General features: G+C 59.9%; 1 protein-coding gene across 1 annotated transcript; it reads right to left on the bottom strand.

Annotated features, from left to right (window-relative positions):
- Window positions 1-23: 23 nt before the first annotated feature.
- CARMIL2 (capping protein regulator and myosin 1 linker 2) lies at window positions 24-24600 on the bottom strand. The gene is made up of 40 exons (XM_087740427.1): window positions 24479-24600; window positions 23072-23163; window positions 22890-22940; window positions 22546-22605; window positions 21119-21240; window positions 20754-20851; window positions 20081-20151; window positions 19365-19438; window positions 18490-18565; window positions 18325-18413; window positions 17896-17990; window positions 17646-17732; window positions 17293-17402; window positions 16820-16897; window positions 16380-16456; window positions 16176-16280; window positions 15871-15940; window positions 15595-15676; window positions 13918-14014; window positions 13539-13596; window positions 12830-13002; window positions 12051-12119; window positions 11315-11408; window positions 11141-11236; window positions 10557-10685; window positions 9464-9577; window positions 9163-9338; window positions 8577-8664; window positions 8022-8138; window positions 7456-7522; window positions 6064-6341; window positions 4223-4326; window positions 3361-3766; window positions 2958-3077; window positions 2587-2623; window positions 2346-2414; window positions 1758-2072; window positions 1478-1585; window positions 1068-1178; window positions 24-968 (listed from the first exon to the last, which is right to left on the bottom strand). Exons 1-40 carry the CDS (start codon window positions 24516-24518, stop codon window positions 793-795), a joined length of 4479 nt encoding a protein of 1492 aa, XP_087596553.1. The 5' UTR covers window positions 24519-24600; the 3' UTR covers window positions 24-792.
- Between the last annotated feature and the right edge of the window lie 472 nt (window positions 24601-25072).

The following is a 25072-nucleotide window of genomic DNA, read 5'->3' as shown; positions in this document are numbered from 1 at the left end:
CTGCACTGTTTGTTACAAAAAATATCCCGCAGGGTTATGCTGTAGAAATTAAAAATAAAAATTGTATATTTTTTAAATACACAGCTCTTGTATTAAAAAAAAAAGGGGGGGGGGAAAGAAAAAAATAAGCATCTTGCTGCTTTGTCGTAAACATCCGTGTAAGGAATGCATTTGGTCCTGAGCGGAGGTCAACACAGGAGAAAGCCGCTTGGGTGTTGGGGTAACGCTGGTGCCATTGGGAGAGCTGCAGGGATGGCGAGGCAGGCATGGCTGGAGATCGGCTGCAGAGCTGCGTGCTGAAATGCCATGGGTTGTGGTCCTGCAGATGGAAACCTGCATCTTGGGGGGCTGAAGAGAGCGGTACCCCGTGGGGTGAGGAGCTGGAGAGGTGAAAGGGCCCTGGTAACACTTGCTAAAAATGGCTGGCTGCCAGCACTGCCGCTGCCTGCGCTGCCTGCCCAGCTGCTGCCTAAAATCACCAGCTCCCCCTCTGCAGCCCATGGCGGCGGAGGCCATCCCGGGAAGGCAATGCCGCTCGGTGCGTCCCGAGGGCTCCGGCATGGTCCCTGGGCACCCCTGCCCTCCCGGGCGACGCTGGTGGCCCGGCTGTTCCCGCAGCAAAAGGTGGGTGATGCCATCGTTAGCCAGCCCTGCCGCCGCATCCACGCCAGCCCAGTATGGAGCAGACCTGCGCCCCGTCTCTGCTTTCCACACCCCAGCTGCCAATCACCCCGGCACCGCGCGCTTGCTTGCAGGGTTTTATTGGGAACAGTGCAGCGGCATGCAGGGGCTTCACTGTCCCAGGGCTGGCTCTCCCCGGCCTGGCACTGGGCGTCTTTGGTCTACGGCTGCTGAGTCTTGTGCATTCGCAACAGTTTGTGCCAGGGCTTGCGGCCGCTCGCCTTCAGTGCCTGCTCCAGCCTGCAGCTCCTCCAGCCCAGCACGGGACCAGTCCTGCGGTGTGGCACCTAGAGAGGTCACGGGTGCTGGCGTGAGCGCGGGGGAACCCTCCATACCCCAACACCCACTTTAGCAGGAGTGCAAGGGAGGAGAGCATCGCATCTCACCTGCAGCATCCGAGGATGATCCGGGCTCGCCCGCTGGCTCCGGGAGGGAGTCATGCTTAGTCCTCCGTTTGAACACAGGCGATCGCCGCAGGCGCAGGGGGACGGTGCCCGCTGGGGGAAACAACCCAGCCCTGCATTATAGTGGGGCGCAGCCACCTGCCTCCTGCCTGCTTTCTGCCTGTGAGCCCAGGCAGCCAGGCTGCTGCCGGAGCTGATCGCAATGCCAAGTCCCCCCCAGGATCTTCCCAGTGCGGCAATGCCATCATCTATCACCCTGGCACTATGGGCAGCCACCTGCCAGCTGAGACAGGCAGCACCACCAGGAACGTGGGATGCCACTGTGCCAGTGCCTGCCTCCTCCAGTCTGGGGTGCAAGGGAGGTTCGGGGTCCCACTCCAGCCCCCACTTACTTCCCAGCTCCACCGGGCACTCGGGCTCCCTGAGCTGCTCCTCGTGGACGGATACAGCTCGGCGGCCGGTCCCCCATGGTGCTGCCAACCGCGGCGTCAGCCGATTGTCTGGGAAAGCAGTGACGAGGTGCCATCTGCAGGGAGCCTGCAGCACCCCGACCTCCTGGCAGCCCCCTATCAGCACCCAGCACTGGGTGCTTGAGGCCCTGCTGCCCTCCATTCCCAAGGGGCTCTGGGAACACACCTCAGGGGACCCCATCAGCAACTCGCACACGCCTACCTTCAGTGTCGGGCGGTGTGGGCAGCGTGGGCAGGGGGCTGCCGGCACCCACCTCCCCACTGTGGCTGACCCTCCGTGGCAGCACCACTGGCGTGCTCCTCCCCGGCCGCGGCAGGCTGCTGCTCCAGCCCTCCCGGCCCCCAGGCTCTGGTAGCCCACTGGGCTCAGCCTGGATGAAGGATCGCCGGGGCTGGTCAGAGCTGGTGCCCTGCGGCTCGGCGGATAGCTGCCTCCCCAGGGCTCTCCAGGCTGGCTGGGGCTCAGCCAGGCCAGCGCTGGGCTCCATCACGGCGGCTGGGCTGCGGAAGGGTGCATCTGTGGGGAAGGCAGGGCAGAGCTGTGGGTGCCGGGCAGTGACAGCCCCAGGGGATGGCTCTTAGTACTGGATTTCTATTCGCCATTGCCAGAGTTGGGCACCCATGAGTGTAGGGCACCCTCTCAAGGGTGGGACCCTGCCCCGGTGCCCTTGCCCACCAGTCTCCGTTAGCTCCGGTCCCCATGCAGCGCTGCTTGGTGCTAACAGAAGGGACAGAGCCCTCTGCCCTGGGGTCCAGTGTGACATCCCCCCGGCACCCACTGGTGACCCACCTGTGGACACAGAGTGCGTGCGTGCCTTCAGGGATGGGGGGGAGTCCACAGAGCTGTCCACGATGTCCCCTGCAAGCACAAGCCATCGGCCAGCATCAGCGCAGTGGGGTCTGCCCCATGCCACCAGCATGGTGGGGACATGGTGGGACCCACAGCTGGGGGCCTGAGGGGGCCTGCCCATGCCCACCCCCTGGGTGCCCAGCCAGGTGGGGATCAGGGTGGGGAGGATGCAGCCCCTCACCGTCTGAGCCGGCTTTCTTGATCTCGCTGTCTTTGCTCTGCAAGAGGAAAGAAACCTGGTGAGGGGGGTCAGGGTGGCAGCACCCTCGGTGATGAAGGGTGGCGGAGGGCAGAGTGCTGCTGGGCTCTGGGGTGGGTGCAGGGGATAGGTGCATTCCAGGGAAGAAGGGACAGACGGACACCATGCAGCACATAGGAGCCCACATATCAGTCCCCTCGCAGAGGATTGGGTGACAGGACAGAGGCCACAGGCAATGGTGGCACAGAGCTGGGTGCCGCTGGTCCTGGCCAGGGGAGCCCCATCCCATGGATCACCACCTCCACTTGCCCTTTGGGTGCAGGATCCATCCCAAAAGCAGATCTGGTCCTCACCTGCTGCTTCTTGCTCTCGGCAGTCGGGCCCTTGGTGACACCGATGCGGTGGAGCATGACCTGCACACGCTGCTCGAAGGAGCCGGGCAGCTCTGCTTCACTCTTCTCCAGGTGTCTCTTCTGTGGGACAGACACAGCCCTGCCAGGGGCACGGCACCCAGCGCAGCACCCATCTGCCTGCCCGCAGGGCACCCAGGTCCCCAAACACAGCCATGCCCCCGGGAGATGGAGGCATAGCCACAACCCAACGGGGATGTCCCCAGCCATCGTTCTGGTGTCCCCACATCCCCCTGCGGTGCCCGGCTGACCTCACCACCAGCACCCTTGGGTGGGAGCAGCACCCACCAGGCGAGCCAAACAGCAGGGTCAGCGGCAGTGGCTCAGTGATGGTGACAGTGCTTACCTTATCATGCCTGACCCCCAGCGCATCCTCGTCCTCCCCAGATAGCAATATGAGCGACTGGGATTTGCCCTCCCTTGAGTACTTGGGCCGGATCCTGCGGGCAGAGTCAGGGGTCTGGCAGTGCTCGGGCTCTGCCCGGGGCTCGGCAGCGAGCCCTCCCTCCTCTGATTTACTCAGCGGCTTGCCCGCCTCGCCCGCCTTGCTGGGGGCCCGTAAAATGTCACTGAGCATCGAGCGCCGGCTCCTGGGGGCGGCGGGGCCACCCTCAGGCTCCTTCTCACACCTCGAGCCCCGGCTGGATTTGGGTTTCTTGAAGGCAAAAAAATTCCCAATTTTCTTCTTGAGGGTGCGGGAGCCGGAAGGAGCCAGAGGGGCTGATCCCAGGCAGGTCTCCGGAGCCGTGGGGCTGGGGACAGATGAAGGATTGGGAAAGGTGAGCTCTGGGTTGCTGAGGGACTAAGGATCATTTTCCACCCCTTGTCCATCCCAAAGGGATTGATCTAGACCCCAGACACCCCACCTGAGATGATGCTGTCCCAGCAAGGGCAGCTGGTCCCAGCGTGGGACCTTATGAGTGCTGCCCCATTGCCTCCCTGCTATGGGACAGGCCCCACAGCTCCTCCCCAGGCTCATGGGAGCGGGGTGCTGGCCGCATCCTGCACCCCGTAGCCTCATCCCAGCCCTCTCCCCCCAGCCTTGCCCTTGGCGATGCCTGGGGCAGATGCACAAGCTGGGTGCCTGCCATAAGAAGCGATGTTTTCCCCCAGTATCCCTCTGGTACTGGGACCAGCAGTGTTTGCAGGGTAGGTGAAATCCTGGGGCTGGGTGGGTGCAGGGGACCCTGGGCACCCCCCGGGCTTACAGAAGCTCCTCTGGGATGAGCCTCTTGGCAAAGAAGTCCTCCAGCCCCTCGTCCACGCGAGTGATGCTCCTGTCCTCGCTGTTCTCGCAGGCCACAGGCTGCACCTGCAAGCAAGTGTGGCCGTCAGCCCAGCGCAGGGCAAAGATACACACACACACGCTACCCACACTTGTGCACCTACAAGTGGGTGCCTGTGTGGGATGGGTTCTGGCACCCTCTGTCTTTCTGTGCATCCAGCACAAAAGCCAGACCATGGTGTTATCAGCTGCATCCCAGCTCTGATCCTGCTGCATCCCTGGGACATCGGGAGCTCCAGCCCTCCCCAGGCTCCTGCCAGCTCCTCACCCTGCCTGTGCAGGCAGGGCAGCTCAGTTGCCAGCCCCCTGCATTCCACTGGGTGCCATATCTGGGGTGCTGGTGGCTCCCCAGCACAGTGGCTGGGGTATGGCACCTGTATACACTCAGGTACCTGTGCATTACACACAGCTAAGGTGTCTCTGACTCTCCTTGGTGACACATGATGACAAATCCTGTGAAAGGCCTCCTAGAGCTGGGGCAGGTCTCCGACCCCGCTGTCCCATGGGAGAAGCCTTTGGCAGGGATGCTTCCTTCATTTGAGCTCCAAGGAAGGGACACCCACATCTGCATCCTTCAGGCTGGTGCTCATCCTCAAGTCCAATCTTGGAGTGCCACCACAGCCTGCATGAAGGCCACCCTTTCCATCCCCATGGCAAAGTGGTTCACACCATGGCCAAGCCTTCCTCGCCCCGGCACATGGCACCGCATCAGTGGCTTCCTGTCGATGAGAGGGAGGTGCTTCCCCATCGGTGGCATTTCAATCCATAACGACTTTTCATTACGGCTGGATTGATGCCGCTCAGGAGCCATTCCAGCCATCTGAGATCTGCTTTCCCTGTCACATCACATCCATCAAAGCCTGTCCTTGCGCAAGGCTTGGCCAGCCCTGGGTGCCAAGCGTGCCCATCCCGCTGCGGAGAGATGTGCCAAGGTGATGGCCCCCAGGCCCTGCCTGGCCCCTGCCAGACTCCAGCATCCGCCCTGCCTGCGGGAAACAGCTCCTGCCTCTCCTCCAGCCCCACGGCAGCGCTGGTCCCACCATGGTCCAAGGGCGCACATCACCACAGCTGTGAGAGCCAGGGCTTTCTGGCAGGTGGAAGGATCCAGCTCCATCACGGCGGCATGGGGACAAGGTGATACCGGCGGGATCCATCCCTGGGGTCGGTGATGGAACCGGACTCTACTGACTGCACCCAAAAGTTACTTTTCCTTTGGGAAGGGGGCTGTGAAGACAGGAGCCCCAGGTGCTCGTCCTTTCAGTGGGGGGGAGGTGAAACCCACCCTGCTGCAGCCAGCAGAGCCCCACCAGCATCACTGGGAGCCGCAGCAGTCACTGGCAATTCGGGGCCGATGGGTTTTGGATGGGGGGAGCAAATTGGGTGCAGGAGGAGAGAGGCAGCTGGAGCCATTGCCAAACGCGCCGGCCCTCTGCGCCCAAACTCTGCGGGTTTTTTCATTCCCTGCTGCCTCTCTGCCGGCTCCCACCGCTTGGCATCTCCCAGCAGGCAGCAGGAAAAGGGATGGATGATTTCCCTGCACCCCCCCCAGCCCCCCTGCCCATCCTTTTGGGCTGCCCCCCTCCTCTGAAGGGGCTCCGTCAGGGGCTGAAATGCAGGATAATAAACCAGCCGCGGCTCCACGCATCTCATTTTCCTGCCTTGCAACAAATGCCGACTGCAATAATTCACCCAACTGATAAAAAAATGAAAAAAACCCCAAAACAAATCCACCCTCCCTCCCTTGCCAAGCGTCCCCCCCCTTACATTCGGTTTGCTGGGCGGTTGCTTGTGGCGGCGGTTGGGCCGGGGCCTGGCTTTGGTGCAATGCTCCAGCTTCTCGCCGGCGGTCGGCAGGTCCATAAGGGATCCGGCGGTGGTGGCGGTGGCAGGCTGCATGGAGGGGAGCGAGCTGCTCGCAGGCTCAGCATCCTTTGTGGAGGCAGGGCGTGCCGGCGGCGCGGCGGGGCTGAGTGACGGCGGCGCCCGGTGAGCTCGGAGCCCGCTGGCGTCCCTACCCGCCACCGGCTCCAGCTCCGAGACACCTACGAGAGGCAAGAGGGCCCCGCTTGGCACCCAGCCTCGCCAGGCCTCCCCATCGTCACCACCGCCACCTTCGCCCACGCGTGGAGGGTCGGCGGGGCTCTGGCTGCATCATGCCACAGCCGTGGGGAGGAGAGCGCGGCTGTGCCTGCTGAGATCTTGTGCGGCAGCCCCTAGGGCTGTGGCTTTGCAGCGTAGTCAGAGCCTGCCACGGTCCCCAGAGGTTTGTGTGCAGGGGAGGGGGCGCGGGGGGGATGCTCTGGCAGGGACCGAGCCAACTGCCACAGCCAGCAGTGGCTGCACGGCACAAGCTCTGCCAGTGCTGGCCCAGAGAGCAGCACCCTCAAACACACCCCGTTTTGCTCTGCAGCCAGCTCCTCAGCCCGCCTCGTTTGGGGGGGGGATGCTGCTAGGCTCAGGGACATCAGGAGTCGGGATGCTGCTGGGCTTGGGGACATCAGGGGTCCCCTGGGGACACCTGGGTGCCAGGCGCTGGGGTCTGGTGTGAGCTCTGCTTCAGCCAAAGCCAAATATGCATCACAGCCAAAGCCCCCAAAAGCAGAAGTCACCCGTCAGCTGCTCATTGCCCCCAGGATCCTGCCCCCCGCCCCAGGCACACAGGGCTCTGTGGGGCAACACCAGCGGCAGAGAAGCCTGGGGCAGCTCAGCACCAGCAGCAGGAGGGCCTCTGGGCAATGTCTCCTGTGCCAGGTCCCTGGGGTACTGGGTGGGTTGGTGATGCCCATGACTGGGGTGGTCCCTGGGATGGTGGAGGGATGCCACGGCATCCGGAGTCATGGACAAACCTTCCACCCCTGCCTGGCTACATGGGGAGGGAGCTCAGGGCATTTACCCTGCTACCCATGGGGGCTGAGCCAGCCTGCCCCCCAAAAACAGTAGAAGAGCAAGCTCAAGGTGAGCTTTGCCTGCAGACCTATGCCACAGCTCGGGAGGGGCCAGATCCCTGCCAGCCTCTGCTTGCAGCCTGTAGCATCATCGCAGATGGTGCTGCCCCCCAGATCGCTGCTGCGAGCCCCCCGCCCCTGCCATGCCCTGGCGACGGTGGCACAGCACACACCAAGCCATGGCTAAGGGAAAGCCGCGCAGTGGCCTTACTTCTCACTGTTGGTGTGGGCCGAATGCTTCTGAAATGCTTGTTTTTCCTCCGCAGGGCCATCTTGTACTGCAGGGAGAGAGGGACAGTGGTGGCTTTGGCGTTGAGAAGCTGGCCGTGGTGAGTGGCATCCAGCGACAGCCGAAGCCAGCCAGGCTTCGCCCAGTGATGGGTGCAATCCCTCCATCACCCCCAGGGCTGCACCCCCTCATCTTGGTCCAGCACTGAAACCACCCATGATGCCAGAGGGGATGCTTTCCTGACTGGGACCCCATGGTGCGCTGGACCCCAGGTCCCGAAGCAACAGACAGCCGGAGGGGCTGTGTGGCCAGGACCAGCCCAGGCCACCACAAGGACAAGCTCCCAGTGCCAGCAGGGCAGGCAGCATGGCTGGGCAGGCTAACAGTCCCATTTCCCAGCACTAATTGCCTTAGTGCTGCCCTGGGGGAGTGCTGGGGGTGCATGCACCCAGAGAGGTTGCGGCGTTAAGCCCGGCATCATCCGGTAAGGCGGATAAAAGGCAGTTATAGCGCAGGCATCACACAGTGGCAGCGGGGTCAGACCCTACCTCCTCCGCAGCAAGGTCCAGAGGATTCCTGCCCCTCGCCAGTGCGGTGGCATCATCCTCAGCCGGCTCCGGCAGCAGCGCTGGGAGGTCGAGCCCCTGCTTGGGGAGGCTCTCTGCCTAAAACCATTAGGAAACACTTAAAGTATCCCAGGGGCTGAAGCGCACCCGGCCGCCCTGTGTGCTCCGTGCTGTTCCGCTCCCTACGTGGGATTTGCGAGCGGATTTAGGCCTGATTAGCCAGCTGCCAGCCCCAGTGCAGCTGCCCCACGCCTGCCCCAGTGCACGAGCGGCTGGTGCCTGGCTTCACCCTGGCACCCCCCGCCACACGACAGCTCCTGGAATTCACTCAGGACGTTAATGCTGCTGTGACCGCACTGGGAGAGGATTACCTGGGAGAAAAACCAGCCTGGGTGGGAATTGTCCTGCTTCCCAGACAGCAAATCTGTGGTCATAGCATTGGCTGGTGTCTGGGCAATGCTGGGATACCCAGACCCCCATCCCACATCCCAGCCCTGCATCCCCATCCTGCAGGGGCTGGCATCCCCCAGCGCTCACCAGCTTGCACTGGGCAACGGTCAGGTCTCCCAGCACGGCATCCACGATGCAGTCAGCCACGGCAGCTGTGACAGACAGCTTGATTTCACTGGGAGCAGAGAGAGGGGTGTCAGGGCCAGCACTCACAAACCCTGCAAGGTATGGGGCCAGCCCCTGCAGGGAGGGCCTTGCTGGGGAGATGGATACTCAACCATGGCACCCAGAAAGGCACCCAGGGCATGCCCTGGGCTCCGGCTCGCTGGGTGCATGCTGCCGGAGCAGGAAAAGGAGCATGCAGTGGCTGGGATGGAGGATGTTGAGTGCATCCCCCCCATTGATACTTGGGGCTCCCCTCTGTCAGCCATGGGGAACGTGCCTGCAGGGATATCACCCCATGGGACTTCCCAGCTCCCTAGGGACATATCTGAACTGGAACTGAGCAGGAAGCAGAGCCACAGCTGGGAAAACACAGCAGCAGGACCCAGCACACCACCACCACCACCATGTGGGGAGGGGAACAGTTGGTAGGGAGCCCCCAAAATCCCCATCTGGCCCCGTGGGTGAGAGCCAGCTGCTGAGCAAGAAGGAAGAATGGCACGTCACCCACTTCAGCTTGCTGAAGACATCGGTGATCATCTGGTCCAGGACAGCGCTGAGGTTGAGGTGGTCCTGGAGGTAGATCCGCTCCGACATGGCATTGACCAGCTGATCCCTGATCCCGCTCTTCTGCACCACGGCTGGGCAGAGGCTGTGAGCTGTGTCCAGCGCTGCCTGCATGATTGCCTGAAGTTTGGGGAGGAAAGGAGAGTTTTCAGGGTCTTTTCCATCAGGATTCACGTGGCTTCCAGGAGACACCATGTCCCTCATTCTTGGTCCAAGACTGACAAGCATCCCACATGGGTGCCCACCTGGATCTCCCGGCTGCAGGTCTGTGATGCTTCCTCCGTGAGACACTCCAGCTTGTGCTGCAGCTTGCCATTCTGGTATGGGGTATTTCCTGCTTCGTACAAGAGGGGCAGGATCTGCCATGGGAAGAGAGACTGTGGATCATCCCGTGGTACCTCATCCTTTCTTTCCATCCTTCCATGTGCAGCCTGCATTTGTGGCTGCCCCGTGGAAGAACATTGCCTGCATCAGCTGGGGAGACCCAGTGACCTTCTGGCTTTGCTGGGTCCGGGCTGGGCATCCTGACCCCTTGTGGTCCCCCAGCCAGACCCTCAATTGCTCCCCACCACTCTCTGGTCCTCCTTCCCTCCCTGCACCCAGCCATGCTGCTGCCCACATCAGAGGAGATCCTTTCCCATCCCTTCACCATCAGCACTGTCCTCTTAAATCCTATTTCTGCCAGATTAAGTACCCAGAGAAGGGCCAAGAGAGTAGGGAAAAAGGAAAAGGAGGTGGTTTGAAGAGAACTAGAGGAGGAGGAAAAGATGCGATGGGGAGAGAGGAGCGGGACCAGGAGGATCAAACCAGGGGTGACAGTGACAGGAGCTGCCCAGGCAACGTGGTGGCCTTCCTCACGGGCTGATGGATCATCCTCACTGCTGGGCTGCGTCCAGCCAGGGTGGGATGAGGGTGCCCCAAGGAGGAACACTCCAGGGATGTGTGGAGTGTTTCTCACAAGTGTGGGCATTCGTGGGTTGCAGGGTGTGCCCAAAGATGGAGCACCCACCTCCCTCAAGGAGGGGTGCACGAGCAGGGGGTGCTCTTGCTGAAGAGGGGGTGCGCTTGTAACCCATAGCTCCCAGCGGGTCTGCACACACCTGTGTGCATGCACACGGGGGGATTAAGAACATTTTTGGACTTGTTCTAGAAGAGGATTCAGAAATTCACAGCTGTTCTTTAACGTTTTGCAAGAGCTCAGTGATATGCATCTGTTGCATTGATGATTCTGGTGTTCCCCAACTGCCGGTTAATTATGTCATTAACTAATCAATAACCCACTTCGATCCTGAATTGAAGTTGGGCAAGCTGAGGGGGTTCCCCACATGGCGGACTCACACTGATGGAGAGGTTGGCATTCCTGATGGCCTCCTCTGCGCAGAGGATGTCTGCCTCCACCTCCCTGCCCGGGCAGGCGCTGAGGATGTCGACATGCTTCTGCACGCTCAGGCAGATCTCATTCACCATCTGGAGCATGGAGAGGCTGCATCACGCACTGACGCCGGAGCAGCACTGCCAGTTACCCTCCTTGCTGTGACTTTCCCAGAGAAGGATGTGCTGGCGCTGCCCGATGGGGCAAGCGGGGGCGCAGGCAGGTTACAGCCCCCAGAGCATCCCTGCCTAATAACTGGGGATGCCACATGGCGGCAAGCGTGCACAGGGAGCTGGGAACAGGCTGCGTGGGGTAGCGTAGTGGTGAGATATCCCAGCATTGCATATGCATGAAATGCATGGATGCAACCAAGAGGGTTCCTTGGAGATATCCTTTCTGCCTGGCCCCACTCTCATCCCTCCGAACTGCTCTGCCCTCCACTAAGGAAAGGTGAAAAGGGGTTTGTGCTGCTTGCAAGAGCTCACACAAGCTATCCAGGGTTGTTTGGTGTAGGGGAGGGCAGCCCCATGCAGCAATTTGGCCAGCAAACCTGTTCGGAAGAGGTGGTGAGGATGCCCTGCTGCAGCCGGAAGGTCTGTGCAGGCAGCGTGCGCCGCAGCTGGTTCCTTGTCAGGCAGGACTGGAGCTGCAGCAGGCAAGAGGCCATGAGCAGCGGGTGTCGGTGGCACCCAGCCCTGCGCCCCCCCAGCCCGCGTCCCCCCACCTTGTGCACCGCCTCCTCTGTTTTCTCCGGGTTGCTGCGGTATGCCTGAGCCACGTCACTCATCGGCAAGGGCATCGACTTGAGGGTGTAATTCCTGCGAGACAGCGTGGGGGTGAGCGGGTGCTGCCAGACCCCTTGTCAGCCTCATGGGGCTCATCCCTGCTGTGCATTTCCCCAGAGACATAACATCAGTCCAGAGCCCACCCGACAGCAGCCTGGACATTGCCCCAAGGTCCAGCCCTGGAGATGGGGACGGCAAAACTCCGGCCATCAGCAAACCCCAGTGAGGTGGCAGTGACCACCCGCCCAGGCTCTCCATCCGCCTCTCTTTCTTTAGACCTCCAGAGAACCTGCATGGCCAAACACCAGACCCTGAGTGTGCTCGGCAGGTGGACAACTCCTACCCATCTTGCATGGGCAGGGAGGAGAGGACCATCACACCTCCACCAACAGCAGATCCCCCCATGCTTGCTGCCTTGGGTGACACGGGGCTGTGCTGGGTCAGGGGAGACTCTGAGGCCGGAAACAAAGGTGCCATCACCGAATTGGTGGCAGGTTGCTTTGCTGGCTGCAAGGCCCAAGCTGTGGACCGACTCCCTCAGGACCTGTATGCAACTGCGTGATGCACTTGCTGCTTCAAGAGGACAAGAGGCCCTGGGGATGGTGACATCCTGGTGCCAGGGGCTCTTTTGCATGGCAGTAGCAAGCCAGGAGGACCAAGCAGATCCTTCCTTACCTCTCCAAAGCTTGAGCCACCTCCAGGAGCCCATGGGCGGTTGTGTTGTTCCTGTCCCAAACCACGGTCCTGCAAAGAGAAGGACACGAGTGAGTTCTGCCTGCATCCAGGCAGCCCTGAAGTGGGTGCCCACCCACTGGGTGCCAGGAGAAGTGAGCCCAAGGCTGACCCCAAGCAGCAGAAAGCCTAGAAAGGGGGTTAAAAATCTGAATCTCAGTATTCAAAACCTAAACTTTGCAAGGAGCTGTAAAGTATGTGGGTGCCTGGAGGGAGTGAAGGGCAAGGCAGACACGGTCAGGCACCATCTGCTGGCAGGGGCAGATGTCCCTCAGAGGAACAGCCCTGGCTGGAAGACCCTTCCCCGTCCCCTGCAGACACCCCTGCCTTGCCTTTGCGGGCACAATGTGGTCAAAAAATGGCATTTTAGGAACTGATGCCAGAGCATGGGGTGAGGCCAGTGACTGCAAGGGGTCGGCTGCAGCATCCCAGGCTGTGCAGGAGCCTGGCAAAGAGCTGGCAAGTGCCAGGGCAGGGACTGAGCTAATCTCTTGCCCTTCACATGTCCCCTGCCAGTATTGCCAGATGACTGCCATGAGAGCAAGATACAGTCATAGCATCTGACCGTGCACCAGGAATGGTTCAGGGCCATATCCGTGGTCACCAGGAGCCAAGATAAGCCTCCTCTGATGGCATCAGCATCACAACCAGGACCACCGTATCAGGGCCACTTGGCACAAGGTGGGAAGGGCACCCACAGGGCGATGTGGACCTGCTGCTACCTGAGTTTTGTGTTGATCTGCAGGGCCTTGGCTAGCATCTTGGCCCCCGTGTCCCCCATGGCATTGCCACTGATGTCCAGAGCGATGAGGCTGGTGTTACTGCCCAGGGCACTCAGCAGGACGTTGGTTCCCAGCTTGAGGCGTGATTCAGCCACAGACAGGGACTGGAGAGGCTAGAAAGGAGACAAGGAGGGGGAGAGATGGCCAGGACACATGTCAAGATGTGTGTCACCCTCGCAGACACAGCCTCCACCCCCGTCCAGCAGCTGCTGCGGGGACCTGGTGCTGGATTTCGAGAGCCCAAGTCATGCTGAACCCCAAGAAATAGGAAGGCAATGGGCGCTTAGGCAACACTCTGGATTTAGCTCAGATGACTGGCAGACAGCGAGGAGGAAAGGGTTTTTTTGGAAAGTTGGGCTGCGGCCAGGTTACACCAAGCATCTCCTCTGTGCCTTTAGCCAGACACAGGCTCCCGCTTTCCCAGATGAATGGGAACAGTTCTCGCTTCTCTGTCTGAGCATCTGCTTCAGACAGAGGAAAATAAGAGCAGAAGGATTTGAATGGCAGTGGGAGGGAGGGAGGTTTGCTCCCAGCCTGTGCTGGGAGGGATCTGGACAGCACCCTAGCACGAAGGCTGCACGATGGTGGTGGAGGGTGACTGAGAGCATGGTTGGGACAGCTGGGGAGGTTAAGGGCAAGCCGGACTTACACAGTCGTCCTCCTGGGTGAGCTGGACAATGCGATGCAGGACATCCAACAGCCCCTCCCTGTGGGAGAGGCAGCGCGGGGGTTATACACGCATCCCTCATGGCCACAGGGGCAGCTGGCAGAGCTCCGTCCTCCCTCCTGCTCTTGCCTGAGGCTGTGACCTGTCCCTGCAGTGCCTGCGGTCCCACAGGGACTGCGCCAGGAGCAGGTGGTGGTCCCCCCACGGCCCCAGGCTCCCCGTTGGGTTGGAGCAGGCAGGACGGGCAGGCAATCCCTAGCATTTCTGACCAGCCCATGGGCTTTGGATAGGGAGAGAGTGTCGAGGTGGGTGCATGGTGCCAGGATGGCTCCTGGTCCGGGTGCTGTGGCTTTGCACTTACTTGGATTTGATGTTGAAGTTTTTCCCCAGAGAGACATGCCTAATGGACTTGCTTCTGCCAATGGAGAGCACCAGTGTCACCATGTCAGGGTCAAAGCCTGTGAGAGATGGAAGACACCCGCTGGGATGCTCCAAGCAGTCCACAGAGATGGCACCAAGGTGGTCCCTCACAGGAGACCTGCAGAGCCACCAAGCTGCCACTGTGGGATGGTGGAGAGGTGCCCAGGGCACCTCCTGAGCATCTTCCTCCTCTTCATGGCTCCCCCAAGGAGACCGAAGACCTGTGCAGAGCTGGGGTCCCTGAGGAATGACCCCAGGGAAGGAGCACCCGCTCTGGGGACTCCTGCTATTTGGGGTGACAAGGCTGTGCTGAGCCATAGGGAGTGCTTATGGAGCCAGAGACGGTGCTTGCTTTCTGCCATCCCGCAGGGGTGTGCCCTCCATCACCCGCTCACCACCCTGGGCAACATGGGAGGAGTTCTTACAGCTTGCAGGCAGCTGCCTGCACTCCCACCCTCATGGCTGCAGCATCCCCAGGGAAACTCGGCAAGCAAAGGTGACATCCTTCCCACAGGACAGGGACGCGAGCAGGGATCTGCTCGCCTGGCCGCTCTGCCAGCCAAGGGCAAGAGGCACCAAGACCCACCTATGGTACTGTCCCTCCTGCATGGAGCTGCTCTACCGGGAAAACCAAAAATAGAAACATATTTTGGCAAAGGTTGGCTAGAGATTTTGGGTAAGAGAGCAAGCTTTTGGAGCACTGGTGGCCTGAAGAGGTTTTTAGAGGACTCCAAACCTCATCAGCTTTCCCAGAACCATCTGGCTGTTGAGGAGCTACATGGTCTGCTGTGAGATCTTAGCAAAGTTGCTTTAAGGTTTGGGGCCTTTTAGGTGAAATTAAGAGCTGGCAGAGGTGATGCTTAGGATTACTCGCCCATGGCTTTGGAGGCCATGGCAGGACAAGGTTAGCAGCAGAGGCTGCAAACTCCTGCAGAGAGGTGGGAAGAGTTTCAGCCAAGGGAGACCATTTCAATGCTTCAAACCCTGAGCTAGCAATGCAAGACCACCTCAGATTCAGTGAGCTGAAGAGGCTTGTACCAAGAAAGATGTGAAACGAGAATTTTTGGCAAGTCCTGAGGCTGGAGGGGATGTAGAAGTCACCCCCTGCCCCGTGCTGGAGATGCTCTCTCTGAACAAGGGGATAGGCAAGGGCCACCACTGCTGTCCACCACAGGATGCAATGTTGGGAGGTGATGGAAGAGTCCTGGCATGCTGGGAAGGTCATCAGCAGAGGGAGAAGAGCACATGTAAGGGCTGCCTGCCTTGGGGAAGGGAGAAGGGTGGTTGGTTTTGGGGGTAAAAAGCCATAAAAGCCTGATGAGGTGGTAATTTCTCAGGCAGGAATCCACTGGTGGCCATTGGGTGCCTTTATCCCCATGAGACACAGCCGACAGTGCTGCAGCTTCTGCTGCTGAAGGACTTTTACAGGTGACAAGTGCAGTTTCATGTTGCATTAGCCAGTGCGATCAAGAGGCAGGCAAGTGCAGCAGACCCTACCCATCTCCCTGGGGACTCCTCACAAGGTGCTGGGGCTGAGCTGGCCTCTGCCAAACAGCCTGCAGTGGCTGGACACACAGATGGAGAAGATCTTCTCCCAGGTGGAGAAAAAACAACCTACCGTTGTCGGACAAATCCAGGTCGCTGATGGAGCTGGCATCAGGGATGAGATCCTGGATGACTTGGGCCCCCGCTGATCTCAGCTTGGAAGAAACAGCAAGACATCAGTACAAGGGGAGGCGCCGAGCCCTGCAAATGAGATCCTGCCGTCGGGAAGGTCACCCCAGCCCCACAGCGGACAGGGCACAGACCTTCCTGCACAGGGAGCAAGCCCCCTTGACTGCCACAATGGGACCCCCTGGCTGGACCCTGGCACTCATGGGTGCTGGCCCCTCACCTCACAGTTGCTAAGATCCAGGCGCAGGTCACTGATGTGACTGTTGTCTGCCAGCCCTTGCAGCAACGTCCTGGAAAAGTCACCAAAGCCACCCATTGGTGCGAGCAATGGGGGCACCAGCACCCACCATGGGGCGCCCCTCAACAGCCCCTCACAGTGGAAGTGGGGTGCTGGAGAAGACATCCCTCCCAGAGCTCTGCCTCCCACAGCCACATCCATCCTCCCCACCAGCCCTGAGCGAGGTCCCCCCAGACCATGCTCGCCCCAAATCCATTCCCCTCAGTGGACTCACAGCCCCACCTCACCTCACAGCATCCGCTGGCAGCTTGGTACCTGCCAGGGAGACATGCCTGAGAGCACAGGCCTGGCTGAAAAACTCCTTGATGTCAGGGGAGATGGTTTTCACCCTCCTGAAAAAGACGGGAACAACATGGCATCATCTGCAACCCGGCACCATCTACCCGCCTGGGTACCGCACTCCCCTCCTCTCCGCTGTCCTAGGGGCTTACTTGTGGGAGTACACGTTTTTTGAGAGATCCAGATGGACGAGGCTGGTGTGGCATCCATGGACCAGGGCTCCAAAGAGCTGCCAGGGTGGGGATGCGAGCCATGTTGAGGAGGACCCAGCCAGTGTTGTGGCCCCTCGCACAGCCCGGGGATGAATGGGTGATGGTATGGGATGAGCTGTGAGAGGTGCTAAGGGGGTCTGCCCCATGCTGGGGGTCCCTTCTTCCTCCTGCTGAACCCTGAGTTCCCCAACCTGCCCGTGGCAGTGGGCGCAGAGCAGGGCATCGCTGGGTTGGCTGCCTGCTGCCTCACGCATGCCCTGTGTCTGCAGCCCAGTGCCAGCTGGGATGGGGTGGCAGCACCCCATAGCAGCACAGCATGCTTTCGGGAGGGGGGCTGAGGTCAGGGGCTCACTGCTGGGACCCCCTGCGCAGGTACTCACAGCATCCAAAGGGCAATCCGTGCCAGCCAGGCTGAGGTGGGAGAGTGAGTGACACTGGCGGAGAAGGCTCTGCAGGTTCTGTGGGCAGAGAGGGCTTAGCAGCTTTGCCCAGGACCCTGACCCCCTCACCCAGCACCCTGCAGCCCAGAAATCCCAGCTCCAGCCTGCCTCCTCCCTCCTGCTAAGCACAGGGATGAATCCTGCAGAGAGGGACCCAGCCCTGTGCCACTCGCTCCTGGGATGCCTCCTTGCTCCAGGTGGCATCTCCCGTTGTCCCACGAGGAGATGCATGGGAATGTCCCCAGTGCATCCTCCAGCTGCCCCTGGGTAAGCAGGGAGGTGTCACAGCTGTGACTTCCCTATCCCTGGGGTGCTGCAAGGCAGGGCACAGACCCCAGGAGACCAAAGCCATCCAAACCACGCTGGGGACAGAGCCTGGATGGTGTCACCCCATCGCAGCCCTGGGCACTCACGCTGATGTCATCCCCAGCCAGGGTGCCGGGGTTTCCGGAGAGGTCCAAGTGCCGGAGGGAGGGTCCGATGGCTTTGTTATCTGTGAGGGCCTTGCATAACATGCTCATTCCTGCTTGAGGAGAGGGAGAGAGATGGATGTCTGTGGGTCCCCAGCACCAGGGAGAGCCATGGAGCAGAGGAAGGGGCTCTTTCGTAGAGCTGGGCCAGCAGGACATCATAACCTTGAAGATGCCCTTTCCAGGGTGTCTCTGCAGCCCCTCCAGCCCCCACTTTGGTGCCAGCTTGTCCCCAAGCACTGCCATGCCCAGCCTCCCAATGGCACCCAGGCAGGGAATGGGATGCTGGGCTGTACCTTTGGCAGTGAGCATCGTCCTGGCCAAGCTGAGGCTCTGCAGACCCTTGGGACTCTTCTCCATGTGCCGGCTGAAGGCAACGATCCCTGATGAAAGAGCAGAGAGCCCTGAGTGGCCGTGCCAGTGCAGGTGGGTGCCCGTCCCACCCCGAGCTACAGCCCTCAGGGCAGGGGGCAGTTGCCGGTGCGATCCAGAGTTGAACATCAGTTTTCATTGGTGGAAACTCATCCCAGCCCGGAAGTTGTGTACCTCTATCTTCCAGCTGGTTGCCAGCAAGGTTGATGGTGTGCAGGACAGAGTCAGGATGGTTGCTGAGCGCCTGGGCCATCCTCTGCACAAAGTCACTGTGGGGAAAAGGGCCACCCGTCTGAACAAGCTACGGCCACCTCCAGGAGACACAGCTGCCAACCCTGTAGCCTTATGGGGATGTGCCACCAGCACCTGCCCACGTGGCAGAGCCAGCTCCATCCGAAAGCAGAGCCTCTGCAAGGGTGGGTGATGCCCACTGGCCTCCAGGCTGCTAACAGTGAGCTTTATGTTGCAGAGGAGATGGGGCACCAACACTTCCCTGGCACACGGGTCCATGGACCCCCTGCTCCATGCACATGAAGGGAGCACCACCAGGCTGCCAAGACGCTGCTCATCACCACACCAGGACCCTGCAACACCTTTGCTTACGCTTTCAACCCGCTGTTTTCCAGCACCAGCTCCTCCAGTGTCACCGATTTGCTGAGCATGTAGAGCAGCTGCTCCGAAATCTCCTGGTTCTGGCAGGGGAAAAGAAAGCTTTTCTGGAAACATGGCCATCTCTGGAGCACCCAGCGCCGCGGCGCCAGCACTCACCAGCCTGAAGTCCTTGCAGGAGAGCTTGGTGAACCACAGGTTGAAGGACAAGGCAGCGATGCTCAATGCCACGTCTCTGCAGGGTGACAAGGATGAGGGAGTCGGGGGCCAGGCTGAGCCAAGCCTGGTCCCAAATGGGTGCCCCAAGACACCCAACCCTAGGGTGTCCCAATGCACCATTCAATGGAGCAGGACTGGGGTCCGTGAGTTTAAAGCAACCCACAGGCACAAGTCAGCTTCCCCAGGTTATTCCCTCAGGGAAAATAAAATTAATCAAAATATTTGCATGCTTCTGTCAAACACACTTATTTTTTTTAATCCTGAGCTCTCGTGTAAAGAACAACACAGGTTTTGCTTGAGTGGAAACAAGTTTCAGCTGAACCCTCGCTCCGTCTTTCTTGGGATGGAGACATGGCTGAGCCTCACGGGGAAGACTGAGCACAATCAGAGCTCATGGCCCCGCTACGAGGTTATAACCCTGTAACAGCTATTTGTTATATATATTTCTATATGCAAGGGGGGGCAGCACGGCTGCTTTGCATAGGGAAACACCTGACAGCCACGAGCTGCCAGAAGGCGCCGTGACATTTGGTTTTTACCTCTGTAAGCAGCTCGCAGGCTTATTTAAGTGTTAAAAATGAACAGGGGAGGCTGCGCGGCCTCTCGGGTCTGTCGCCCCGTGGGACGGGGCTCATTGTGTTTGGTGCGGGGGTGCGGCAGCCTGCAGATGTGGCGTCCTTGGAGCATGTAAAGCGATAAAAGCTTCTAACACAAGCGGAGGAGTGTGTTGGGCCACCCCTGCTGTGGACAGGGAGGATGGGGACAAGTGCTGGCATGGCACGAGGCACCGCACGTGGCATGGCCAGGGGACTCACCGGCTCTCCAGGTGGCTGAAGTCCAGCAGGTTGAACTCCCGGCAGTCCTGACTATGATAGATGTTGTCCACGTCCTGTCCGGATGGACGGACACACGGATCAGGCTCAGCACCTGGTCCTGGGGAGGGCTCAGGTGCCCATCGCTGCTGGAAGTAGCTGAGCCCTCGAGGACCCGCCCCTGGGGAGCCCCTTGCCTAAACCCCAAGCTGAAAACCTCCCCTGGCACTGCAGCTGGCTGGGCACATGGCCCAAATTGGTGGAATGGTTTGGTGGGTCTTGGACCCCTTCTGCAGGGACTGGCCAGAAGAAGGCAATGCGTCCCCAGGCTGGCGGGAATGAGGGTGTGGGGAGAGGTGGGCTGGAGTCGGTGTCCTGGAGGAAGAGGGGGACAGCTGGTCCTGCTGTGGCTGGGTCCCAGCAGGGTTCTCCTCTACTAGGGACACCCAGCAAGGTCCCAGATTTCCAGGGGCTCTCCTTACTTGACAGTCTGGGAAACAACCTGGTCCAAGGCATCTCATCCCTACCTGCACTTTGATTCCACCCCACCAAGAAGCAGGGGCCACTCAAGCCAGGCAAAACTGCAGTTCCCAGCTCTGTGATGTTCCTGGGATGTTCTGGGATGGTCCCAGCCCCAGCAGCCCTGTGATCATTCTGCTTCCCTGCCTACGAAGTGGTACACTGTCATTGTCTTTTCTCCATGGGACAGACCAGCTTACCCACTGGATCTCCTCGCGGAAGGCAAAGCCGTTGTAATCACATAAAGCAGCGTAGGTCTCTGAAAACCCCCCTACAAAGAGAAGGCAGTCTTGGTGGCAGACCTTCCCACAGGAACATGGAAAAGACCTTTGGGGAGGGCAGAAAGCAGGAGAAGGATGGTGGAGGCTCTCCCTTCCCTCCTCAAAGGGGCCAGAGTGTCCTGTGTGGTCTGCTGCCAGCCCAAAAGTAATCACACAACTTCAAGGGCTGCAGCTGCCTTTGCTTGATCTATGTAGATACCAGGAAAGCTGCATTGCTATGATGATAATGGAGGTATCCTACTCCAAACCAGGCTTTAGGAAAAGCCCCTGGCTCTGCAGTGATGTCATACGAGGTGGGTGGAAGCATCCACGGCTGCACGTCCTCATAGGTGGACACTGAGCATCCTTGCCCCACAGCTGTCCTGCTCCTTTCTGGGGAGCTACGTCCCCTCAAACCTGCTCCTGCCACATGGGATGGCGTGGGCCGGTGGAGAGCAGACCCCACTAGCAGGGCTCCTTCTGACCTAAGCCACCACAGGTGTCCTGCCAGCAGAGCTACTGTTGATGGACACTGGGCTGTGATGGTCCCCAGGGTGCTCCAACCCTCCTGGTCCAACATGGGGGAGATGTGTAGGGAGAAAAAAGGGCTTACCACAGGGCCCAGGGCTGCTCTGCAGCATTTCCTCCAGCGAGTCCGTGATCTGCCGGATCCTCTCGTACAGGTTGGGGGGGGAGTTCTTGAGCAGTGTCCTGGGGAAGGACCAGAGGGGTGGTGTGGTGGTGGGCTGGGAGAAGAGCATCCCTGCCACTTTATGCTTAGCTACAGCCCCTGCATGTGAGGGTGGCCAGAAATAGTCTTCCCAATGCAATCAGGGAGCAGGGTCTGGCCTCCGTCAGGGTGGTTTTCTCCTGTTAAAAGGTGCTAATTGTGAACCCATCCAATATTTAGGGTTTTTCTGAGCCAAGAGTTTGCTCTGGTACCTACACAACTACACCTGAGGAGCAGAAGACCCTTACCCAGGTGATGAGTCTGGAAAGACCTTCTTAAGTGACATGGTGACATGGATGACAATTTGCTCCAAATCATCAAAGGACATGAACCGGAAGGCATAAGATGCTGCATCTGTTTCTATGACAACCTGCGGAGTCGAAAGGATGGGAGATGCCTGAGCGAGCTGGCAGCACACAGCGTCCCCAAGCCCCCAGACACAACGGTGACAGCCACCAGCTTCTCACTGCAAATACCCAGCCACTGCTTCAAAACCCAACCAGAGCACTATGAGCACAGGGAAGGCTGCGAGCAGCAGGAATTTAGGATAAAATACATTCAAGAGATCATAATGTGCCAGAATAAAGCATCAACCTCCACAAAATTCAAGCTAACACAAAAGCAGCCCAAAGCAGGGGGGGTGAGAGTAGCCTTGACTGCCTGCAGCAGTTGCAGCTGGAAGATGGAGGTTTCCTCCTTGAATTTATCTAATCGGGTTTTGAGGCTTTTTTAGCTTTCAATTCCTACCAGAAAAAAAAATCCCATGGCAACACGCTCTCTGATTTAATTACGCGCTGATTGCGGCATGGGAGCGAGATGACAATTATCTGCTGGCACCGCGCAAGGATGGCGCTTCCGCTGGTGCCCAGGGCTGTGGGATGCAGCGGGGCCCAGCCCTGCCTGCACTCTGCCTGCAGATTAATAACCCCTGGGCTTTCCATATCCCAGTCAGATGTCTCAGCCCCCTCCACCCTGGGGTTTCAAGCCCCAGCACCCCTTGCTTTCTGCCCAGTTCCTCTTTATTTCTCTCCCAGATCTCAGCCACGCAGCCTGCTGAGCAGCAGAAACACTGTTTAGAGACTGAGGCTGTCATCGCTGATGATGCTTTAACAAACAAAAGACAGACAAGAGGTTAATGAGAACCACAGCCCTTTCAGCCAACACATCCAAGCCCAGGCATCCCGTTCCTCTCCTCCACAGTTCCTACCCGCTGCACCTGCCCTATGCGCACGCCTCTCTCTAAGAGGATTAACAGGGTTTAAAACGCCCTCCTGCTAAATTTGGCTTCTCCTTGGTAAGCCAGCAGCCGTTTGTCACCTTGTCCCTGCCGAGCAGGAGGTGCCATGGCCAGGCTCTGCCTGCAGCTGCCGGAGGGGAAGAGGCGCAGGCACCCATGCTTGCCCCCAGCACCCCTGGGTGCCTCCTTACACCTCCAGCCCCGAGGGTGATACCCCGGGCAAGGCCATAAGAGGATTTCATTAGCAGTGTTGAAGGGATACATAACCCTGCGGAGCTCTCACAGATCATCATTTGTGACCCTCAGCGTGCAATGGGGGGCCAGAACTCCCCCAGACCCCACGGTGGGCTCTGGGCCAGGGTTTGCCGTGGGGGGAGGTGGGCACAAGGTGGGGTGGGTGCCCGGGCTGGGTCTGCCATGGGTGTTGGCGCCACTCACCAAGCTGGGCTCTCGCACCGTCATCTCCCTCACCTCCAGGAAGCTGAAGCTGCTGTGAACCTGTGGGTGAGAGGAGCAGGGTTAGCCCCAGCACTGATGGAGAAGAGAGACCCAAGGGTGCCCCCCCAGCTCCCACCCTTCCCCACGCTGCGGGCCGTGCCCAGCCATGCCCCCCAGCCTTCACCAGCCCCCCTCCCCTTGACCCCATCCTCTTCCTCATCCTGCTTCTGGGGGCTTCTCCAGACCTGATGGCCTGGGTGACCCACAGCTGTCCCACAGACACCCACCCCGGTGCCACAAGCAGCCATGGGGCTCTACTGCAGCACAGGGTCCCCAGCACTTACCCTCACTGGCAGCATCACCGGCAGCACATAGGCTCGCCAGGGGGTCAGCACCTAGGCAGAGGAACATTGGCGTGACAGGGGACTGGGGTGACATGTGAGCCACCCCTGTCCCCCGCTGCAGCCACGAAACAGCTGCCTGGAGAAATGGGGAAAGCAGGAACCAGGCCGGACTCTGCACATACCAAGATATAGTCGTCGTACTTGGATTTCACCTGCAGCTGGATGCTCATCACCAGGAGGACCTTCTTTGTCCCCAGGAAGGCGGTGATGCCCTCTGAAAAGACAGATGTCCCCATGAAGTGAGGTGGCTGAAGCCACCCCTGGTCCTCTCTCACGTGCCCTGCTGCCCTTGGGGACACTGTCCCCCATGTCCCCGCCTGAATCAACTCCTCTCCATCCACACCCGACAGTCAGACCCTGGTTGCTCTCTCAGCTAAGCCACGCGCTTCTTCACCAGCTCTGGGTCTTGTTTACTGCTTGGGTGATAAATCCACCTCCTCATCGGCTTCTGCAGCCCAGGCTGCAGCCTCGACCAAGCACAGGGCTTTAGAATCACCGGTTTACGCTGCACGTGCTGCCTTGCTCACTGGGAGCTGGCAGAGCAACATAGAGGGTCCTGGTTTCTCTTCCTTCCTTCCTTCCCAAATTTACCACTGGGGAGCAACTCAGCACACAAGTCCTGCTTCCCCACAGTGCAGCCAGGGATATATTCTGCTTTTGCATTTTTTCAGCAGCTCTCCTGGTTGTGACGTGCATGGGTGGTCGTGTGTGCCAACCTCCCCACATTTGCAAACCAGTTGCTTCCACAGTCGCTGCGGACCAGTGCAAGCATTGCTCCTGCCCGCTGCCTCCTGCCTTGAGCATCGCCTCCCCACACTGCCTCCCCGTCTCTCCTGATTCACGACTCTCACTCAGAGGAGCGAGACAAGAACCGCAACTGCCCATCGCCATGCAAAGCAAAACAGATTTTTGCAATGATGCCGCTCTCTCTGGCCCTTGCTGAAGGTATCGAGAGCCCCGCAGGTCCAGTGGCTTGAGCCACATGTCCCCAGGGACCCATCCTGGTAGAGCCCCACCTGGGGCTGTGGGGACACAGCAACCCAGCTCCTTCCCACCCTGCTGCAAGCCTCAGTGGGGCCAGTCAGGCTGAAGGACGCCAAGACCTCTGCAGCCTTTTGCTTCTTCAATCAAATGAGTGAAGGCTGGGATCAGTGGTACTTCACACATCTCCTGCATGGCTGAGGAGCTGCCAGGGACCCCCAGTTGGCCATGGGACCCCAAGCCCATGTGAGTGAGCAGCATCAGGCTGCACCCAAAAGCAGGAGCCATGGAGAACCATGTCCTTGAGGATCCAGCCTCTTCCCTGGGGATGCTTTTTGCCCAAGCAGCATCCTCGAGCATGCGAGCTTTGGGGGCAAGAGCAGCTCTCGTGCCTCAGACCCTGCTCAGACCCCCCTGAACCACATCTGCTGCCGATGAAGAACCCGAAAGTGGCTCTGCCAACCCCGGCACAGCAAATGGGAGCCGAGCAGGCCCCATACCAGTGCTTTCTATGTGGCGTCGATGCCCCAGCACTGGGCAATGCTTACCTTGCAGCTCAGCAGGGACCCCTCCAGGGGACACGGCCATGGTTAGGACCACGGGCTCACCCACCCGGGGATGCGGGTGTCAGGGCAGCATCCTTGGGCGCCGCGGGAAAGGCACCCTGCTGGGAGGAAGCGCTGAGGTTACCAACCGGCAGTGCCGCTGCCTCGGCACCTCCTCCCCCTCTCAGCGCTCGGTGCCTCTTCCTGCCCCGTCAGGCGAGATTTACCGCCTGAGCAAGAGAAGTGAAATGAGAGCGACAGCGCCCGCGGCCCACCGGCCCTGCCGGGAGGAGAGGGCATCCCTGCCCAGTGCTTCTCCTCCCGCATGGCTTCACCTGGGCAAGTAGGACACCCCACCAGTACCTCCCAGCCAGTAGCAGCAGCATCTCCCCATAGCTCCAGCTGTCAAGGGCTGAGGGTCCATGACCTCTTCCTGCCCTGCAGCTCCCTGGGGTGGTTCATGGGGACATATTTCTGCCTGAAGATGGCCGGTGTGCATGAAAAGAGCAGCTCCACCCTTCCCGGCACCAGGAGGTCAGTCCAGCCCCATCAACCTGCACCGGGCATCTGCAAGGGGAGTTAACGGGGATGGATGCC

The sequence above is a fragment of the Nipponia nippon genome, unplaced genomic scaffold (assembly GCF_047370975.1).
Source record: "Nipponia nippon isolate SJK-2023a ecotype South Korea unplaced genomic scaffold, ASM4737097v1 scaffold_7, whole genome shotgun sequence".
Lineage (NCBI taxonomy): Eukaryota > Metazoa > Chordata > Aves > Pelecaniformes > Threskiornithidae > Nipponia > Nipponia nippon.
The sequence above is the reverse complement of the archived record's forward strand: the minus strand, read 5'-3'. Positions and strand labels throughout refer to the sequence as shown.

What these genes read in the sequence shown, in the direction of transcription:
- CARMIL2 (XM_087740427.1), bottom strand. Translation starts at nt 24,518, where the DNA reads ATGGCCGTGTCCCCTGGAGGGGTCCCTGCTGAGCTGCAAG. An exon ending in GACGATGCTCACTGCCAAAG is followed by an intron (nt 17,403 to 17,645) that starts GTACAGCCCAGC and finishes CTCCTCAAGCAG; the next exon opens with GAATGAGCATGTTATGCAAG. An exon ending in TGGGGGTCAGGCATGATAAG is followed by an intron (nt 3,078 to 3,360) that starts GTAAGCACTGTC and finishes TCTGTCCCACAG; the next exon opens with AAGAGACACCTGGAGAAGAG.